At 38.1% G+C, this 20,753-nt stretch overlaps 1 protein-coding gene across 12 annotated transcripts in view; it reads right to left on the reverse strand.

Annotated features, from left to right (window-relative positions):
- Window position 1: 1 nt before the first annotated feature.
- Window positions 2-20,753, reverse strand: part of LINS1 (lines homolog 1) — a 22,146-nt gene continuing 1,394 nt past the window's right edge. For 5 of the 12 annotated variants that reach the window (XM_040493801.1, XM_040493799.1, XM_040493800.1 and 2 more), the window contains 6 exons: window positions 7,632-8,132; window positions 7,430-7,519; window positions 6,432-6,573; window positions 4,716-5,306; window positions 2,932-3,103; window positions 2-1,094 (listed from right to left, as the gene is read on the reverse strand). In XM_040493801.1, coding sequence (XP_040349735.1) covers window positions 212-1,094; window positions 2,932-3,103; window positions 4,716-5,306; window positions 6,432-6,573; window positions 7,430-7,519; window positions 7,632-8,054 — 2,301 coding nt within the window. In that variant the 5' untranslated portion in view covers window positions 8,055-8,132 and the 3' untranslated portion in view covers window positions 2-211. Of the gene's footprint in view, window positions 1,095-2,931; window positions 3,104-4,715; window positions 5,307-6,431; window positions 6,574-7,429; window positions 7,611-7,631; window positions 8,133-10,224; window positions 10,390-11,573; window positions 11,683-20,753 lie in introns of those variants that run through there. The other 7 variants (XM_040493794.1, XM_040493797.1, XM_040493793.1 and 4 more) reach the window with 6 other exon arrangements.

The following is a 20,753-nucleotide window of genomic DNA, read 5'->3' on the forward strand; positions in this document are numbered from 1 at the left end:
GTAAATTTCAAGTGATTTATCAGGTGACTTGGCATTTGATGTATATTTGTCAGTCACTAGGTTACTTCGAAAGGACAAAAAGATAGACTTGATTTAGAGAATGCTTATGAGGGTGTTTTGGTTTTTTGTTCGTTGTTTTTTTTACTATTATCTCATTAAGGCACAATTTACATTAGGGAAAAACAGCTCCTGGAAATAAAGTGCTACCGTTTTATAAGGCGTTCATACTCTCATTATATATTGCCCTGATACGTTTTAACAACTTTAAAAGTGCTGTGGGATTATACGGGAAAAGATTTTTCTTCTGCAAGCGGTAAACAGCACTTTGTAGCTCCTCAAAGCACTTCAGTGTTTTGGAAGACAGTCCCACTTCAGAGACGTTATTCGGGACTGTATCCCAATCAACGGAGAAGAGAATATTAGATTGTTTGGGAACTAGAGGCCTTGACTGAGGCTCGAGGCTCACTTCTTTTTCATCCCCACTTGTTCCAACTGTGTCCTGAAATTTCTTCACTGCTTCTTGGTGTAAAGATACTTGTTTACTGTTTGCTGAACGCTGGTCTGTGCCTTCTACCTCAGAATCATCAGAGCTGTCATAATCTACCAGACTTTGAGAAGCTCGTGGGGGAGACGGGCTATCAGCCAGGAGCGTGGCGGGGGTCTCCTTGGGCATCACAAGCTGGTTCAGAGGTTTGGAAGAGGCATCAGAAACCCAGGAGCCGGAAGCACGGGCATTTCTGTGATTACCAAGAGCAGCCGAAGGTCTCAGTTCTGTTTGGTTGCTGCTCGTGTCTTGGACAAGTGAGGGGCTACAAGCACAGATATTTATGTTGTCTTTAGATTTGGTTACATCAAAATACTTGCAGATCGTGAAAAAGTCAGTCCAGTCTTTTTGTAGTAACTTTAAATATTTAACAAAATATTCAAGGAAACAGGTTTCTGATGAAATCAAAAAGTCAAGAAGAACTGAAGCATCAAATCCTATATTTTTTAGTAAGAATAAGAAGACGCAGTGTGGATTATAGCCATATTCATGTGTGAGATGGTTGCACATTTCTTTTTCTTGGGTCAAGCTTTCAGCAGCTTTACATTCTCTGAAAATAAAGGCAACAGAGACCTCAGATTAATGACTTTTTACAAAAATAACAGTTTTAACAGATATAATTCACATACCACAAATTCACCTATCGGATTATTTTCTAATATATGCATTATCTTCAAAGAAAAAAACATCAAAACAATCTCTTCCTCTACAAACTCTATATAATAACCCAAGTCAATAAAATAAGTAAAATTCAGGGACCTTGGCAGTACTAGTTATTGTCTGCCAAAAAAAGTCCTCTGTCTTCCTGTCTTGACATCAGAGTTCCTCACGCCTACAGGTAACTAATTGCATGGAGTAAGGTGGGGGCTGGAGACTGATCTCCTTCCTTTCCTTCCAGGGTCTCCTCAATAAGGATGGGTACGTGACCCAGACCGCCAGTCAGAGTGCCTCACGCTCCTGGCTACAACGACTGCTTCCTTAGATGAATCTGTGACCCAAGCAGGCTAATCAGATCCCCCCGCTGGGACTTTTGCTAGAGCTATTAACGATTGGAACTGTAAGGCTGGTGTCAGCTGGGCACTGCCAGCAGCCCTGCCTGAGAATAAGTGCAGAGAAGAAGAGCGATGATCAATGACGTGACTGTATCCCTGTGTATACGGTGACGTCTGATGCCAACATGACCCCCTGGAATTTCTAATTTTGAGCTAATAAATTCCTTTTTTTTTTTTTTTTTTTTTTTGCTTAGACCAGTTTGTGTTGGTCCTTTTACAGCCAAACAATCTTAACAGATACAACTACATTAGGAAAAATACGTAGGGCATGAGCACATGCCTCTCTGGACATAGTGAAATTAAGAAAGTTAGAAATTTAATTCAGAGGCTTCCTCCTTCCTGAGGAGTAAGAAGTCAGCTTTGAGCACAACCAAGATCTATTTTAATAGGCATGTGTGTTTTCAGATTGAATTTGTGTCTCACCGTTTTGGAGCCTAACTCAAATCACATGCAGGAATTTTGTGTTCTTGATTAGAACCTTTTGAAAATTGGCCCCAAACACTTACAGTCTGAAGGCAGCCACTGCCAGCAGGGCCATAATACAAGTCAGAAACTGGCAGCGTGACACTGTGCCGTTGGTCATTAGTAAGAAATCCCTTTCTCTGAAGCCAAGAAAGAAATGGAAATAAGGCAAATACTTTAGGACTTTAATAAAGCAGAGCAGAAATAGTGTAAAAGGTCATCAGTTATTAACTCCGTAGCCGATTACAGCTATTTGCCACGGGATGATATGACCCCATGTGCAGCTGCTTTACTAAAGCAGAAACAGGATCAGCGGAAACCATGTCATCACTAACAAAACTTCATGACCAATTTCACATATTTGCATCAGGTTGGTATCAGCCTCAGTGCAACTGTATACTAAAATGAAAATTTCGAGCTGCTGCTTTGGTTACTTACACGTTTGTACTCATCTTTAAAAAGGTGAAAGTCCTAGAAGCTCATTATGGGAAAGTTAGTCTTGGGGGTGAAAAGCATTTTTGAACATCGATTAAATTAAGGTTCGGACAATGGTACTAACGTACTCCTGATCGCACAGGTGAAACTGATGAAGCGTAACCAGAACCCGAGTTTTCCAGCCCCCTGGTCTGGTTCTACTGCCTTAGATCTGCCTACCCAGCCAAGTTTTCATAATGAGAACTCAAATGTAATCTCATTTTCATGTAGGGCAGGGTTAAAGAAAGGAATTGGAACTTATAAGGAAACCACAAGATTGTTACAGATTTTTTTTCCCCCCTTAATGATGGAAAGTAAACAGTATGTCCAGCACATTATTAAAAATGTTTTCTGCTTTCCTGGCATGTAGTTACTACAATTACTTTAAAATCTACTGGCCTGATCAACGTTAGGTAGATGCCCAATGATGCTCTGGCAGCTTCCACCATGTCATCGTCTTGTTCTATGAAGACCCTGGAGATCCACTCACATGCATTGTGTGGCTGAAGGGAGGGCTGAAGGTGAGGCTTTAAGAAGGTCAGTAACTGAGCCATGAAATTCTGTAAACCAACTTCAAAAAATGCAAATTTCAAAGAGCAGGCAACAGCTCAGGAATGCATTTATATCTTGCTACATAGAAAGCTATAGCATTTCAAGTATTCCAACATGCATTATCATCATAATTCACACTTTTCAAAAATCCTGTGAGGGATGAGCTCTCTTTTGCAAATTAGGAAACTGAACATGAGAAAAAGAAGTGACTCATTCAAGAAGATACAATTAAAATGTACAACCAGATCATCTACTTGCCGCAAGTGCCAAATAATGGATGCTCTCTGAGAAGCAAGAGTTACATGAATTCTTGCTAGAAACATACAAATGAAGGAGTAGCAGACAAAAGAAATCACTTCGCTGGAAGCTGCAGCTGTCTGTTACTAGAAGCGACAATGCAACCAAGAAAAAATCATTTTGCCTTCAAAATAACAGGAAAAAATTTTGTTTAAATATTTAAAGTGCTAAAAGAAAGACTACTATCAAGCACAAAAACCAAAAAAGTTTTGGGGAGTTGTAACCGCAATTTAAAACTCTGACTTGTAGAACATATGCCACCTAGTGTTGTAAATTATAACTGCGCAGGGTGAGGATGGTATCTAGGATGTAGTAATTACACCGTAAATGGTCTCCATTCAAAGCAACGCAGGGGCTTACAATTCAAACCGTTCAGTGAAACTATATGTTGCTTGTTTAGAGACATCTACTATTCCTTTTTATCACATGAAATGGAGGACATGTCTTCCGCAACACCTAAATTAAATATTCTACTTTAAACAGAAGTCTTTGGAGTTAAGATCCTGAATATTATATGTAACAATTTCTTTTTTTTTTTTTTTTTTGTTTATTTATGAGAGAGAGAGCGCGCGCATAAGTGGGGGAGGGGCAGAGAGAGAGGGAGACACACAATCCAAAGCAGGCTCCAGGCTCTGAGCTGTCAGCACAGAGCCTGACATGGGGCTCGAACTCACAAACCATGAGATCATGACCTGAGCCGAAGTCAGATGCTTAACCGAGTGAGTCACCCAGGTGCCCCTATATGCAACAATTTCTTAATCAGTGTAACTTCTCACGTTAGTTTCAATTCATTTCCTAGTTATCCATTATCTACATTAGTAGTTACCCCAATTTTATGAAGCAGAATATGAATAGTACAAATATCTTAACTGAACAGACTTATAGCACCTGCCTTGAGGCGACTCAATAACACCTTTTTAACTTTTGTCATTAATTATACTATATGAATTCAGTTTAGCCCACAAAAAGTTGACTTGTTTCTTTTTTTTTTAAAGCTATTTAAAAGAGAGAGAGAGGCAGAGAGAAAGAGGAAGAGAGACACAATCCCAAACAGGCTCTGCACTGTCAATGGGGGGCTCGAACTCATGAATTGTTAGATCATGACCTGAGTGGAGATTAGATGCTTAACTGACTGAGCCACCCAGGTGTCCCAAAGTTGACATGTTTCTTAAGGGAATTCTAATTCTTTTTTTAAAAGAAAACTTAATAAATTATAACTATGATAACATGTAGATTAGTGAAGTTATAGTCCTAAGATTTGATAATTATGAATTATTTTATATCACTAAACAATTACTCGTCACTTTGCACACAAAAGGAATTCAGAGAATTACCTTTCATTTCATTTGCTGAAGCACAGTTTTGAAACTTGATTTCTAAGGATTTAATGATAAGTAGGCTTGCTGCTCTGAGGATTACATGATCTGGACCAGGGACACGCTCATGTGCAGGTTGAACTTCATCTCCACCGAAGAAGGGAGGTTTTCCGTGGACAGACAATGTCCTCAATAAGCCCAAATCCACAGCTTGCAAAACAGCATCAGCTAAAGCCAACATGTCTACACCTAAATGCTGATCTGGTGGCATCAGGGCAGGGCCAGATCCCCGACACAGATCTTCACCCACTTTCCAGAGAAGGCACTTTTTGATGAATATGATGAACCTCCTTTTGACAAAAGCCTGAACGGGCCAGGTAATAACACCTAGCACACAAGAGGGTTTCAAAAATAAAATCCTCTGGCAAGTGAAATGTAGCTTCAGATGGACTCTGGAAGCTATAAGAAGTTCAAGCAATTCCAGGGAACATATCAAGCTGTTTATTATTTTAGAGGTGTCTTGGCAGCTTTCAAAATGCTGAGAAAATAAGGAATTGTAAAAAACTTCAAAAGCAGTGTCAAAAAGAGTCAGGAACTGCTTTAAAATTTCTGCAATGATAAAAACAGTAATATCAACAACAAGAAAAACAAAGCCTTCTTAAAACACAATTTACAATTCAATTTTTGTAAATACTATCACTTTACATGATGAAAAATGGATTTGGATTATTTCACTCATGTGAACAAGTGAAGATACATAGGATAACGGCTAATAAGAGGAGGTTTTTATACACAATGGAATACTACCCAGCCATCAAAAAGAAATCTTGCCATTTGCAATGACGTGGATGGAGCTAGAGTGAATTATGCTAAGCGAAATAAGTCGGTTAGAGAAAGACAAATACACAGGATTGTACTTGTATGTGGAATTTAAGAAGCAGAACAGATGAACACAGGGGAAAAAAGAAAAGAAAAGGCAAACCAAAAAACAGACTCTTAACTACAGAGAACAAACTGAGGGTTACTGGGAGAGAGGTGGCCAGGGGGATGGGATAAATGGGTACTGGGGATTCAGCTGGGCACTTGCTGGGATGAGCACTGGGTGTTGTATGTAAGTGATGAATCCTGAATTCTACTCCTGAAGCCAATATTACACTATTTCTTAATTAACTAGGATTTAAATAAAAACTTGAAACAAATGAACAAACAAAAGAATAAAAGCTAATAATCATGGTTAATTATATCCTTTTTACAAATATCAATAGCATCAGACTATGAAAGGGATACATAATAATAAAGAGGTTTAATTTTTGTCTTATGTTTTATTTTAAAAAGGTATCTTCAGGGGCGCCTGGGTGGCACAGTCGGTTAGGCGTCCGACTTCAGCCAGGTCACGATCTCGTGGTCTGTGAGTTTGAGCCCCGCGTCGGGCTCTGGGCTGATGGCTCAGAGCCTGGAGCCTGTTTCTGATTCTGTGTCTCCCTCTCTCTCTGCCCCTCCCCCGTTCATGCTCTGTCTCTTTCTGTCCCAAAAATAAAATAAACGTTGAAAAAAAAAAATTAAAAAAAAAAAAAATAAAAAGGTATCTTCAGTCAAAAAATTTGGAGGGAGAGTCTTTAGTTTTTCATACATGAGGACAGATCAGATGCTGTAAAATAAATTTTAATCTTCATTATAAACATCACGCCCCTTGGGAGCAAAAGAATGGCATTTATGGGGGACCATAATTTGTACCTGTTTTTTGTGAACATGTGTCTTTAAAGATTTCCTTTATTATAAAAGTAAGGGTCCAGAGGCAGTACACTGCTTTCTCATTTTCAGGGTATTCAGAAAGATTTGTCTGGCAAAAAGCAATCCAGGAATTACTTAATGCTATCTACGACAAAAAACAAAAAGTAAAGTTATAACATAAAATTTTCTTTATAATTACAAATTACCTATTATATACAACTCCATATAACATTTCTTATTCCTTTGGGGGGAAAAAAAAAGCAGAGTATTTGGAAAACAAGGACACAAATATCCTAATATTCTTCAACTAAAAAATTCAATATGCCATAGAAATAAAATCTCAACAGTGAACATGAAAATATTAGCAGTGATTACTTCTAGGTGGTAGGATAATGTGTGGTTAACGTGTGGTTTTTATTTTGTTCTTTACACTTTCTCCCATTTTCCAGATTTTCTACTACAAATACCACCTTTTTGTATTTAGGACAAAAATGTTGAGAAAACAGCAAGGAATTATAGCTAAAATAAATCAGTAGGTGCTTACATTTATTAACGAATTCTGAGATAAGAGAAAAATCTGATGCTGTTTGTTTGTATTTTTTTTTTTTTTAATATTATGCTGAGGACCATTCTTAGAATTTATTTATGTTAAACCTGTAAAAATGGTCTTGGTCTTCAGCAGGGGTTCCTAAATCTTTCTTTAGAGACAAGGAAGCAGGCCTACCTGCTCCTCTGAGAAGCTGAAGAAAGTTATGGACTGACTTGAAACCCATCCTTGAGGTGAAGAATCTGATGTATAATGATTTACAACATATTTAAGACTCTAATCTTTGATACAAGTCACTATTATATTACTCCATTCTTACACTTTTGTGGATGTATGTGTTCTTAGGTGAGCAAACATTTTATTGGTACAAACATCTGAAGGGGAAAATCGAGGGCCAAAGAACAATTTTAAAGAAACTATAAAAGAAGTAACATAATTTGATTACTTATCTTACCTCTTCTCTCATTTGGAAATACAGAAGTAGTGCAAGGCACTTGGCAGCCATGTGACATAACAATTTATCCGAGTTTTGGAACATACAGGTCTATGGGAAAACAAATAAGTTTATCCACTATTGCCAAATGTTGTCAAAACTTTTGTCCTAAAAATCTGCATCTAAAGAAAAAAAAAAAATCCACAAAAAACAACTGGCTTACTAAGGTTGAATCGATGTCAGAGGATTTTAAAAGAATTGTAATTATATCTCTGTATTTTTCCTTTGCGTGGAAGTCAGTTTCAACAGACAATATTCTGGTTATCATCACTTTGATTACTGTTAACTGAAGGAGCATGATTTCTCGGGCGCTGCACGTCGGAGAGTGTCTCTTCAAACACGCAGACACTACGGAAATGGTACCCAACGTGGTGCTGGGTGGCTGGTGCCTGCCTTGGACACCATGGCGGTTCGAGCATTCTGGAGAAGCGGCTGTAGAGCAATCCTGAGCTAAAACTGCTGGGTTGAGATAAAAGATGTATTCCTGGCTCTCATTTTCAAGTGTGGCTCCCAGAAGTACCTTCTTGTAGAATTGTTCTAACACTTCAAAAAAAGCTTTCATTTTGGCTGCCAAAATACATCTCATGAGAAAGCTGACGACTCCAAACTGTAAATATTAATCTTAGAAATGCGATGAATCTCTAAGAGGGTTCTTCGGTGAAACCTAAAATAGGAAAAATAATTTTTAAATTACAAGTGTTATATACATCGTAGTACAAGGGAAAGGCATCTGTTTCCACTTAATCATTAGTCTCTCAAAGGTAAGGACGACTGCTTAATTTCTAAAATGGAAAACTGGTAATAAGAACATTATTTTAAGACCATAAAAACGAAATGCATGCTTTCTGTAAGATTTAAGGCCATAAAATTGTTTTTAATTTTATCGGAGCAGAAACTTCACCTTCCCTCTAACATTTTTCAGTGGGCCACAAGGGCTTCTCAGCCTTGGCACTGACACTCGGGACTGGATAATTTTGTTATGGGGAAGCTGGCCTGTGCCTTGTAGGCGGCATAGCAGCATTCTTGGCCTCTACCCACTAGATGCCTATAGCACCTCCCTTGGGGGCAAACCCACTCAGGCTGAGACCCATGGGGCTCAATTCCAATTCATTAACCTTCATCTCAGGGGCGCCTGGGTGGCTTAGTTGGTTATGTGTCCAACTCATGATCTTGGCTCACTCTGATCATGATCCCATGTTTCGTGGGATCAGGCCCCATATCGGGCTCTGTGCTGACAGTGTGGAGCCTGCTTGGGATATTCTCTCTCTCTCTCTCTCTCAAAAATAAATAAATAAACTAAGAAAAAAACACTTTACCTTCAATGTACAGATGAAAACCTAGTTAGATAGTTATGTGGTCAAACTATTGTGGTTATGATGATTAATTCCCAACTTGAATTTAGTGATAATATAAAGATCCTTAGTCACCGCTTTCAACATTTAATAAAAAATTTAAAAATGCCATCCCAAGGAAAAAACAAGAATGTTAATAAGCAAAAGTAATCCAAACGGGAGCACACTGTACTTGTAGCTGGATACAACTTTAGACATTCGGGTGTCCCTGACTCTGACACAATGGAGACCAGCAAGAGTGGGGAGAAGGGGTCAGGCATGGCTTATAAAGCAGGGAATATGGACAATCACTGATAGATGAATAGAACAGAAAATATTACGAGTAATAGGAGTATTAATGTAGTACTAAAGAGCAAGATGATGAGGAAAAATTTAGGATCTTGGCAGAAACTAGAGATTACTGAAAATCCAATGGAATGCTGAACCTCAGGAAATTATCTGATCCTCTGGGACTCAGTCCTTTCATAGCCTTTGAGCTATTTCACACCTTTGTAAATTGTAGATTACTGATAGCAATGCAAATAATTGTTGTCTTACAACATGCAAATACAAGACTACACTGTATTTAACTAACTTGAGAATAACGGGGAAAAAAAAGAATGTAAAAAAAAAACCCAACTAAAACGGGGGGTGGGGTGGGGAGGGGGAACCCCCAAATCATGTAAATAATTGTCTGGGGAGGGGCAACCCTCCCGTCGGTGGGAAAAGCCAATTATGTTTTCTATTTGTAAATTTATTTCCACATTTCTTACTCCATATAAACTCATGTGGCTCTTTAACTTTTCCTCTTTAGGCCAGTTGTGACATTTGCCTAGTTCTTTCATTAGTTAACGAGTTAAATGCAATTGCCGATAAAGTTCATTGTGTACTGGTGATGATTTTGTTGTCTGACAATCTACCCTTTAATAAACTCCACGGCCTTGCCTCATCTACTCTGGCCCATTTATAAATGCCCTGCCCATCTTTAACCTCAGTCATCCCTGGAGGAAACCTACTAGGAGTCCTGTCACTTACTTTGGGTTGGTCTCACTTCTACAGTATGGCCCACTGACTTGCCCCTGCCTGGTCTTTAAACCTCCCTCACTACAGGTTTCTTTCCCTGGCTTAGCTTCTAGGGCATTTCAACTCCTGATTCCTACCCTCTCCTCTGCCAAGATGAACTGCCTTGTTTTTGTCCTGTAAGTATTAAGAAACCTGTAAATTTTAATGTAAAGTTATGAGTGAAACTTTGGTTAAGTTTCTCTGAATCCTCTTTTCAAACTGTGGCATACATCCCACATCATTTGGAAATGTAAGTAATTATCGGTAACTTTGTTCTATCTGACAAAGTTCAGTGTTCTCTGTTACCCTGAACACTGTGCTCCCAGAAAGCAAAAATGGTTAATGTTACAAGAAAGTGCTCACCACATTCCCAGATAGGACTGCCCTCCATGCTTCCTCATTGACTCCCTGGTTTCATAAAAACTCACATTCTCTCCTTCTTCTTTGAGAGGTATTCTATTAATGAACATTCTCCCTTTTGCAATAGCCTGAATAAACTTATCTTCTTAATTGTCTGGTGAGTTCCGTCTGCCACAAATCAGACACTAGTTTTCATATTCTACTTCAAAGTCCATTTCCATTGTACTTATTTTACTTTATATTTTAGTTATGATAGTAACATTTCTTCCCAATAAAACCAATAACATCTTTTACTTAAGTTGACATAAACTACTGACACTTTTGTATGTCAAATATCCTATGACAATAGACTATTTTAGGTTTTAACTAATAGCACATGTGTGAGTGTATTATAATTTTTAGCCACAAAAGAAATTATTTTTATTTCAATGCTACAACAGTAAAAACACTTCCAATAATATTTCTATATATCTTATAAGTTCTTGAATTTTTACCATGAATGAGAATAAGATTGCTGCTAATCAACCATTTTTGACCTAGGAAAAGGGCCATTTCAGCACTCAAAACTGAAGTGGATACCAGTAAATGAATAAATAAACAAACAAATGAGCAAGTGAGCATTTCGGGGGGGATATGGGCTATTTTCTGTCATAGTGGGACCCAGGTTCTCTGGTAAGCATGGTCGCGAGAAATCAGATCTAAAAGTTATAAACTTTCAATCAAGGAGAGACATTTTCAAAATGACTCTTTATAGACAGAGGAAAAAACAAAAGCATCAACGGGGGCCCACACATGCCAGGCAGGTGTAGCAGGGCCAAGGAGAGGCTGACCCGAAAGGTGCCACTTTGGCACATTGATTATTTCAAATAAAAGTTACTTAAGAGATGGCCTGTCAAGAACGCTCAGACCCTCCTCCACTGTCCCTGCCAAAGCAGGAAATAAATCTCCCATGAGAGGTGTCCTCCCTGTATCAGGAGGTAGAGATGCCCTTACCTCTAGAGATAGGGAATTTAGAGCCAAGAAGGCTGTATAACAACCCTTGTGACTTTTTACTAATTTATTACCCCAGCCCAAATTCTCTTTAGAATTCCTTACTAATAAAAGCTCCCGAAGTTAAGTTTTCTCTGTCCTGTTACTTCTTCACAGATTTATTGTCTCTTTGTCTAAAAACTATAAAAACTGCTTATCTTGGTCATTTCTTTAGGCGTCCTGGTCATTATTGGGCCTCTGTGCACACATCATAAAACTTTTTTTCTGTTAATCCATCTCATGTAAATTTAATTCTTAGTCTTGCTGGAAGGCCTTGAAGCTTGAAGGATGGAGGAAGAATTTTTCCTTCCCTTCACACGCACCAAATGAATGAAGAGGACAGATGCTAGGCTGGTTCTTCTGTGACTAAGCATCAATCTTTCCTCATGACAATGTCTTTTCAAGTACTGGTGCTGGCCAAAGAAACCTGCACTGAAACAAACGTCTGTGAGCAGCCTGTGGAGAATGATAGCTTTTTTTGTGAAAGGAATTATAGTATTACATGAAAGGACAAATCCTGCAAAAACGAACTAGGGGATTTGACCAACCACACGTTTTCCCCCTGAAGTGTCATTCCAAGGTTGGTACATCTCAAGCTCATTACCAGCCTGGGCTGGAGGAAGGCGTACCCCTCAGACAAGCTTTTGAGCAAGCCATGCTAGATATACGTGAGAAATATGTCTAGCTTGAGAAGGAAACAAATATTAGGAAAGGTCTGTTTGGGACAGTAAATGGGTAGTGTCTTTCAAAGAGCTTTTTTCAGAAAAGGCCTCTTGGCAGAGGAGAATGAACTCCACCACCAGACTGCCTAAGGGAATACCTAGTATAAGCATAAAATTTGCCTCCAGTCTCTCTTTTACTGTTGAAGTGCTATAAATGATTTGAATTGTGTATTCTATTCCTAATAAACTGTGTTTGTCTTAATATAAAAACAATATATTCCCACTCATCTTCACATAAAGTCGATGCTTTGGGAATAATAATTGTTAAAGTTTACTGAGTGCCTACTATGTACCAGACACTGATCTAAGTGAGTGATAGTTTCACAACAGATTTATGAGGTGGATAATTATCATACCCATTTTACAAATAAGTAAATTAAGGCAAAGAGAGATAAAGTTAAAGAGTTAAGTGGCAGAGTCAGGATTTGAACTGACAAAGTCTGATTTGAAAGCCTGGGGTCCTCCTCAAATTTTGTCTGATGCTCCAAGCCTCAGGACAATGGATGAACAGAGGAGCTCTAATAAGCTTCCAAATCGAAAACTTTGTGAGTGAAAATTCACACAGACTAATCTTCAACACTTTCTAGATTTTCTCCCATAATACTGTAAAGCAGAATACCTATTCTTAGAATGATTTTCATATGCTGCACAAAATCTAAACTCAAGGTCAATTACCAAACAACTTCCCAACGCAAACCAAGATTACTTTTTTCAAAAGACACTCAGCAACCAAAGGTTAAAACACTAATCAGGACATCCATTTGATTGAATTTTTATATTAAATTACTTTCAGAAGATACATCAAACCCAAGATGAAAAGCCAAAGTATCCACACATCATATATCAACATCAGCCTATCAACGGTTAAAGGCGGTATAAATATGAGTGATTAAGACCTTGATTTTACTTCACTTAAAATAGTTTCAACTCTTCACAAAAACTAACTCAAAATGGATCATGGGCTTAAGACTTAAGACTTTAGGAAAAAAGAAAAAAAATAGGAGAAAAATATTTCGGATTCAAGGTTAGGCATAAAGTTCTTAAACTTGGCTCCAAAAGTACAGTCTATAAAAACAAAATTGATAAACCAGACCTCAACAAAATTAAAAACTTTTGCCCTGTGAAAGACCCTATTAAGAGTATGAAAAGACAAGCTACTGATGGAGAGAAAATATTGGCTACTCACATATCCAACATGGCGCTAATATCTAAAAATCTATAAAGAATTGTCAAAACTTAGTATTTTAAAAGATAATAATAATTAGAAAATGGGCAAGAGACATGAACAAACCTTTCCCTGAAGAGGATATACAGATGGCAAATAAGTGCTTAAAAAGATGTTCAACCACATCAGCCACTGGGGAAATATAAATTAAAATCACATTAAATACCAGTATCATTATAACTGAAATAAAAATTAGTGACACCAAATTCTGGAGAGGATATGGCGAACCAGACCACTCTTATGGTGCTGGTGAGATTATGAAATGGTACAGTCACTCTGGAAAACAGTCTAGTAGAGTCTCTTTAAAAAGCTAACATACTCTTAACCATATGTTCCACCAGTTGTGCTCCTTGGTATTTACTTGAAGGAGCTGAAAACTTATGTCAACACAAACACCTGCACACAAGTGTCCACAGCAGCTTTGTTCAAAATTTCCAAAACTTGGAAGCAATTAAGATACCCTTCAGTGGGTGAATGAATAAAGAAACTGCGGTACATTCAGACAATGGAATCTTATTCAGTCCTAAAAAGGAAGAGCTATTGAGCCATGAAAAGACACAAAGGAACTTTCAATGCATAGTATTAAGTAAAAAAAAATCAATGTGAAAGGCTATATATTGTATGATTCCAACTATAAGACATTCTGGAAAAAGTAAAGCTATGGAGACAGTAAAAAAATCAGTGGTTGCCAGGGGTTGGGGTGGAGGGAAGGGATGAACAGGGAAGCATCCCTATTAGGGCAGTGAAAATACTCTGTTTGATCCTATCATGGTAGATACGTATCATTATATCTTTGCCCAAACACAGAGGATGTACGCTACCAAGAGTGAACCCTAGTGTGAACTATGGACTTGGGAAGTAGGTTCATCAATTGTAACAAATGTACCACTCTGATGGGGGGGTGTTGATAATGCAGGGAAGGGCTATGCATGTGTGAGGGGCAGGAGGTATATATACAGGAAATCTCTGTACTTTCTGATCAGTTTTGCTGTGAACCTAAACCTGCTCTAAAATAAAAGATCTTTAAAACAAAATAAGAAACTAAACATGCAACTACTATATGACCTAATAATTATACACCTGGTCATTTATTCCAACAAAATGAAGACTTACATTCACACAAAAACCTGTACATGAAAGTTCACAGCAGGTTCATTTATAATAGCCAAAAACTGGAGATAACCCAGATGTTCTTCAATAGATGAATGGTTGTCCTGTGGTACATCCATACCATACTGGAACGCTACACAGCAATAAGGAAAGAACTATTGATAAATACAATAATTTGGATAGCTCTTACGTAATTAAGCCAAGAGAAAAAAGCCAATCTCAGAAGGTTGCATATTGTATGGCTCTACTCTTGAAATGACAAAATTAGAGAGATGGAGAAGAGATTAGTGGTTGCCAGTGGTTAGGGAGGGCCCCTCCCGCTTAGCAGTAGGATTATACAGGCCAACACAAGGGATCCTTGTGACCATGGAAGTGGTGAGAGCAACACTAACCTGCTGTATGTGATAAAACTGCATAGGACTAAATATACATACAGATAAATGAACAGAGGTAAAACAGGAAATCTGAACAAGATCAGTGATTGTACTAATGTCAATATCTAGCTTCTGATACTGTACGATAGTTGTGAAAGATGCTACCATTGGAAAACTAGGCAAAGGGTACACAGTCTCTCTCTGTATTATTTCTTACACTTGCATGTGAATCTACAATTTCTCAAAATTAACAATTCAATTAAAAATATCATAATTTCAGGGGCACCTAGGTGGCTCAGTCAGTTAAGCATCCAACTCTTGATCTAAGCTCAGGTCTTGATCTCAGGGTCATGAGTTCAAGCCCCATGTTGTGCTCCAAGCTGAGCATGAAGCCTACCTTAAAAAAAAAAAAAAAAAAAAAAAGAAGAAGAAAATATAATGATTTCAGCTACAGACATCAGCCTTCTGATCCCAAGCATTAATATGCATAGCATTTCATTAATATCAACTTTATCTAAATGTAAAGATATTAGAACTTTGATTCTGAAAATTCCTAGAGTGAAAACTAAGCAGAATGGCATTTTAAAATGCTAAAAAGTATTTAAAAAAATTTTTTTTGTTTGTTATTGGGAGAGAGAGTGCAAGCAGGGGAGGGTTAGAGAGAAAGGGAGACACAGAATCTGAAGCAGACCCCAGGTTCTGAAGTGTCAGCATAGAGCCTGATGTGGGGCTCGAACTCAGGAACTGTGAGATCATGACCTGAGCAGAAGTCGGATGCCTGGCTGACTGAGCCACCCAGGCGCCCCTAAAAAGTATTTTCTTAAAAAATATTCCTAAGTAAGGGGCGGTGGCTCAGTCGGTCAAGCATCTGACTTCAGCTCAAGTCATGATCTCGCCATTCGTGGGATTGAGCCCCATGTTGTTGGGCAATGCTGACAGCTCAGAGCCTGGAGCCTGCTATGGATTCTGTGTCTCCTTCTCTCTCTGCCTGTCCCCTGCTCATGCTCTGTCTCTCTCGCTCTCTCTCTCTCAAAAATAAACATTAAAAAACCTTTTTTAATATTCCTAAGTAAAAAATAGGTAGAAATTTTAAGTGCACAGTCTATTCATTAGAAAACATTCTGCCATCACCCAATTTCAAAATTATCAAAAACCAAGCTGCTAGTAATTTAATCCTTTTTTGTATGCAGAAAATAAAAACAACAACAAAAAAGGTGCCACTATCTCTTTAGGATTTTCTTTAGATAACCTATACATTTAAATTCAGAACACAGAAAAATAATTACTTTCATGGTCATTGTTATAATGAAAAAATGATTTCTATATATGAAAAGCTACTATAGTTTGTCAATTGACTGAAAAACTCAAAACTGGGCTTTGGCCAAATGCAACAGTAAGTTCAAATCTGATCATAGCTCCACAGGTCACTGAACCTACATTGCTCCATTAATGAAGATGCTGTGATTCTAAAGGCAGAAGTTGAGACTTCTAAACAAAGGCTATCCTTCCATGATTCTGGTTTCTGTCCCAACTAAGACAGCAATCATTATGTCTAAACAAACAAATGAACGAACAAACAAATAAAATGAGTCTAGTTAGACTCTACAGAAAGTTCAAGGGTGATGCCAAAGTCAGGGGAGGCTGAGGAGGATGGCTAAGGCACTGACAAGGCCTGGAAGACAAAAGGAACATAGCTGGTGAACTGTGATTTCAAGAGGACCTCCCTCCCCTATAAAAGATGGACGCAGAAGGGATATCTTCCAACAGCATGTCGCGTGCTTTGCCCTCCTAGTTCTACTCTTCATCTTTCTCTGTGCCCCAGTATTCTCCAATATTGGAAGTCCTAGGTAGAGCAATCAAGCAAGAAAATTAAATTAAAGTATCAGAATTAGAAAGGAAGAAGTAAAACTATCTCTATTTGCAGATGACATGACTTGACATAAAGGAGATCCTAAAGACTCAACCAAAAAAATGTTGGATCTAATCAAAGAATTCAGTGAAGCTGCAAGATACAAAATTAAATATGAGAATGAGTAGCATTTTGTTACAGTAACAACAAGTTTTCTGAAAAAGAAACAAAGAAATTGATCCCACATGTAATAGCACCAAAAATAAATAAACAAAAACATTTAGGAATGAATGTGACTAAGGAGGTGAAAGATCTCTGAAAACCACAACGTACTGATAAAAGAATTCAGAGACAAAATACATGGAAAGGTATCTCATGTTCACGTATTAGAAGAATTAATATTGTCAAAATGTCAATACTACCAAAAGTCATCTATAGATTCAATGCCACCCCTATTAAGGTTCCAATGGTATTTTTTTAAATAGAAGTAGAAAAAACACTCCTAAAATTTACACAGAACCACTAAAGACCCCCAAAAGCCAGAAAAAATCCTAAGAAAGAACAAAGCAAGAGACATTACAGTTCCTGATTTCAAGCTACACCATAAAGCTATAGCCATCAAAACTGGCATGAAAACAATCAGACCAATGAAACAGAATTGAGAGCCCTGAAATAAATCCCCACATATACAGCCAACTAATATCTAACCATGGATTCAAGAATATTCAATGGACAAGACAATCTTTTCAATAAATAGTGCTGAGATAATTGGATATTCACATGTAAAAGAATCAAATTGGATCCATATCTTACACTCACAAAAATTAACTCAAAATGAATTAAAGACTTAGATATGAGAAGCATGAAACTCCTATAAGAAAACACAGGAATAAAGCTCCTTGACATGGGTGTTGGTAATTTTTTTGATGACTGCTAAAGCACAAGCAACAAAATAAACAAGTGGAACTATGTCCAACTAACAAGCTTCTGCACAGCTGAATAAATCATCAGTAAAGTGAAAAGAAAACCTACAGGATGGAAAACAATATTTGCAAACCGTACATCTGATGTCCAAAATACATAACGAACTCGTACAACTCAACCAAAAAACCACAAATAATCCAATTTAAAAATGGGCAAAGGAAACAAAACAAAAGCAAAAATGAACTATTGGGACTTCATCAAGATAAAAACCTTCTGCACAGCAAAGGAAACAATCAGCAAAACTAAAAGGCAACCAATAGAATGGGAGAAGACATTTACAAATGACATATCAGATAAAGGGTTAGTATCCAAAATCTACAAAGAACTTCTCAAACCCAAAAAACAAATAATCCAATGAAGAAATGGGCAAAAGACATGAGAATAGACACTTTTCAAGAGAAGACACCCAGATGGTTAACAGACACATGAAAAAATGCTCAACATCACTCATCATCAGGGAAATACAAATCAAAACCACAATGAGATACCATCTCACACCAGTCAGAATGGCTAAAATTAACAACTCAGGCAACAACAGATGTTGGCAAGGATGCGGAGAAAGAGGAACACTTTTGCGCTGCTGGTGGGAATGCAAACTGGTGTAGCCACTCTGGAAAACAGTATGGAAGTTCCTCAAAAAATTAAAAATAGAACTACCCTACGACCCAGAAATTGCACTACTAGGTATTTATCCAAGGGATATAGGTGTGCTGTTTCGAAGAGACACATGCACCCCAATGTTTATAGCAGCACTATCGACAATAGCCAAAGTATGGAAAGAGTCCAAATGCCCACCAACAGATAAATGGATAAAGAAGATATGGTGTATATACACAATGGAGTATTATTTGACAATCAGAATGAAATCTTGCCATTTGCAGCAATGTGAATGGAACTAGAGGGTATTATGCTAAGCAAAGTTAGAGAAAGACAAATATCATTATGACTACACTCATATGTGGAATTTAAGATACAAAACAGATGAACATAGGGGAAGGGAAGCAAAAAGAATATAAAAACAGGGAGGGAGACAAAACATAAGAGACTCTTAAATATAGAGAACAGAGGGTTGCTGGAGGGGCTGTGGGTGGGGGGATGGCTAAATGGGCAAGGGGCATTAAGGAAGACACTTGTTGGGATGAGCACTGGGTGTTATGTGTAGGGGATGAATCACTGGATTCTACTCCTGAAATCATTATTGCACTATATGTTAACTAACTTGGATGTAAATTAAAAAATAAAAAATAATAAAAATAAATAATTTAAAAAAATAAAAATGGGCAAAAGAGCTAAATAGACATTTTTCCAAGGAAAATATACAAAAGGCCAACAGGTACGTGAAAAGATGCTCAACCTCACCACTCAGGGAAATGCAAATTAAAACTACAATAATGAGATATTACTTCACACCTGTTAAGAATTGCCATCATGAAAAAGAGTTAACAAATGCTGGCAAGAGGTGGAGAAAAGGGAATCTTTGCGCACCGTTGGTGGGAACGTAAATTGGTGCAACCACTCTGGAATCTGGAAAGCAGTATGGAGGATCCTTAAAAAATTAATAACAGAACTACCATATGATGCAAAAATTCCACTTCTGGGAATATACCCAAAAGCATTAAAAAAAAAAAAACCAACCTGAAAACATATCTGCACCCTCATGTTCCTAACAACATTATTTAAATAGCTAAGACATGGACGTGATGTAAGTGTCCATTAATGGATGAAAAAGTTGTGTAATATACATACAATGGCAAATTATTCTGCCATAAGCAATGAGGAAATCCATTTGCAACAACACGCATGGACCTTGGAGGCATTATGCTAAGAAAAATACTATATAATCTCACTTATATGTGGAATCGAAACAAAAGACCACTCCAAACTCATAGAAAAAGAGATAAGACTTGTGGTTACAAAGGCAGACAATGCAGCGGAGAGGAATTCAAGGAAGGTGGCCAAAAGATACAAACTTCCAATTATAAGTTCAATAAATACTAGGGATGTAAGGTACACCATGACGACTATTGCTAACACTGCTGTACGACATACAGGAAAGTTGCTAAGAGAGTAAGTCCTCAGAGTTTTCATCACCAGAAAAACATTTTTTTTCCTTTTTCTCTTTCATTTCTTTTTATTGTATCTATATGAGAAGAGGGGTGTTAGCTGCACCTTCTGCGGCAACCGTTTCACAATTTATAAAAATCACACCATCATGCCGTATGCCTTAAACAGACACAATCGTGTATGCCAATTATTTCTCAATAAAATAGAAAAACAGTTGGCATCTTTAAGTGTTCAGTTCTCTATAGCCTCTCTCTTAGAGCAATTTCATGGATTCTCAATGTCTTCAATTATTATCTCTATGCTAACAACTCCAGAATCCAGTTAGGGTCTAGGTGTCTTCTGGGTGCTAATACCCAAGTATGCCCAGAGTTTTGGGCTCCAGACTCAAAACGCTATCAGAGAGTTGCACTTGGAGGTCCCACAGGCACCTTTAGCATAAATTCAGCTCAACTTCTAAGGTCCCTCAAACTTGTTTTCTCTTACATCTCACTTTAGGTGTATCTCCGAGTCAACCAAGCTAGAAACTCAGACATCTTCCTGGAACCCCTCCTCACCCCAATTCTCTCCATTTTCACGGCCACTATGGCAGTACAACACTTCTGTCCCCGACAAATTAACAGATTTTTTGCTACGTGGTTGTTTCTTATGCCACATCAAACCCTTCCTCTGAAAACCCCCTCCACCTTCCTTAGGAAAAAGTCCAAACCCCTGGACAGGGCTTAGAGGTCCCTCAAGATCTGCCTCTTGGAATCCCTTCAACTTTCTGCCCCACAAACTAAGCTACAGGATTTCTCTAAGGTCCTCAAAAACCATGCACTTTAAGGGTTCCCAAACTTGGCCTGATACCTTCTGACTAAATCACATTCAACTTTCTCCCTCCCACGTTCAACCTTTAATGTGGAAACCTGCAGTCCAGGGGAAGGCTTTCACATATCCAACTCAGGATTAGGGGGCCGTGCCAAGTGCTCCCTCAGCCTATACTACACTATTTATCTCACTGCATGGTCTATAAATATTTTCTAGTTTGGTTTACCCACACTTTGACTATGGGCTTCCCTGGGCAGGACTGAGGTGTTTGCTTACATAAGACAGTATGTAGCTCATGAGGAAAGCACCAAAACATGTACTCCAGAATGAAGAATAGTGTAGAAGACAACGTGGGGGGGGGGGGGGGG

This window comes from Herpailurus yagouaroundi, unplaced genomic scaffold, assembly GCF_014898765.1.
Source record: "Herpailurus yagouaroundi ecotype Mexico unplaced genomic scaffold, PumYag 185, whole genome shotgun sequence".
Taxonomy (NCBI): domain Eukaryota; kingdom Metazoa; phylum Chordata; class Mammalia; order Carnivora; family Felidae; genus Herpailurus; species Herpailurus yagouaroundi.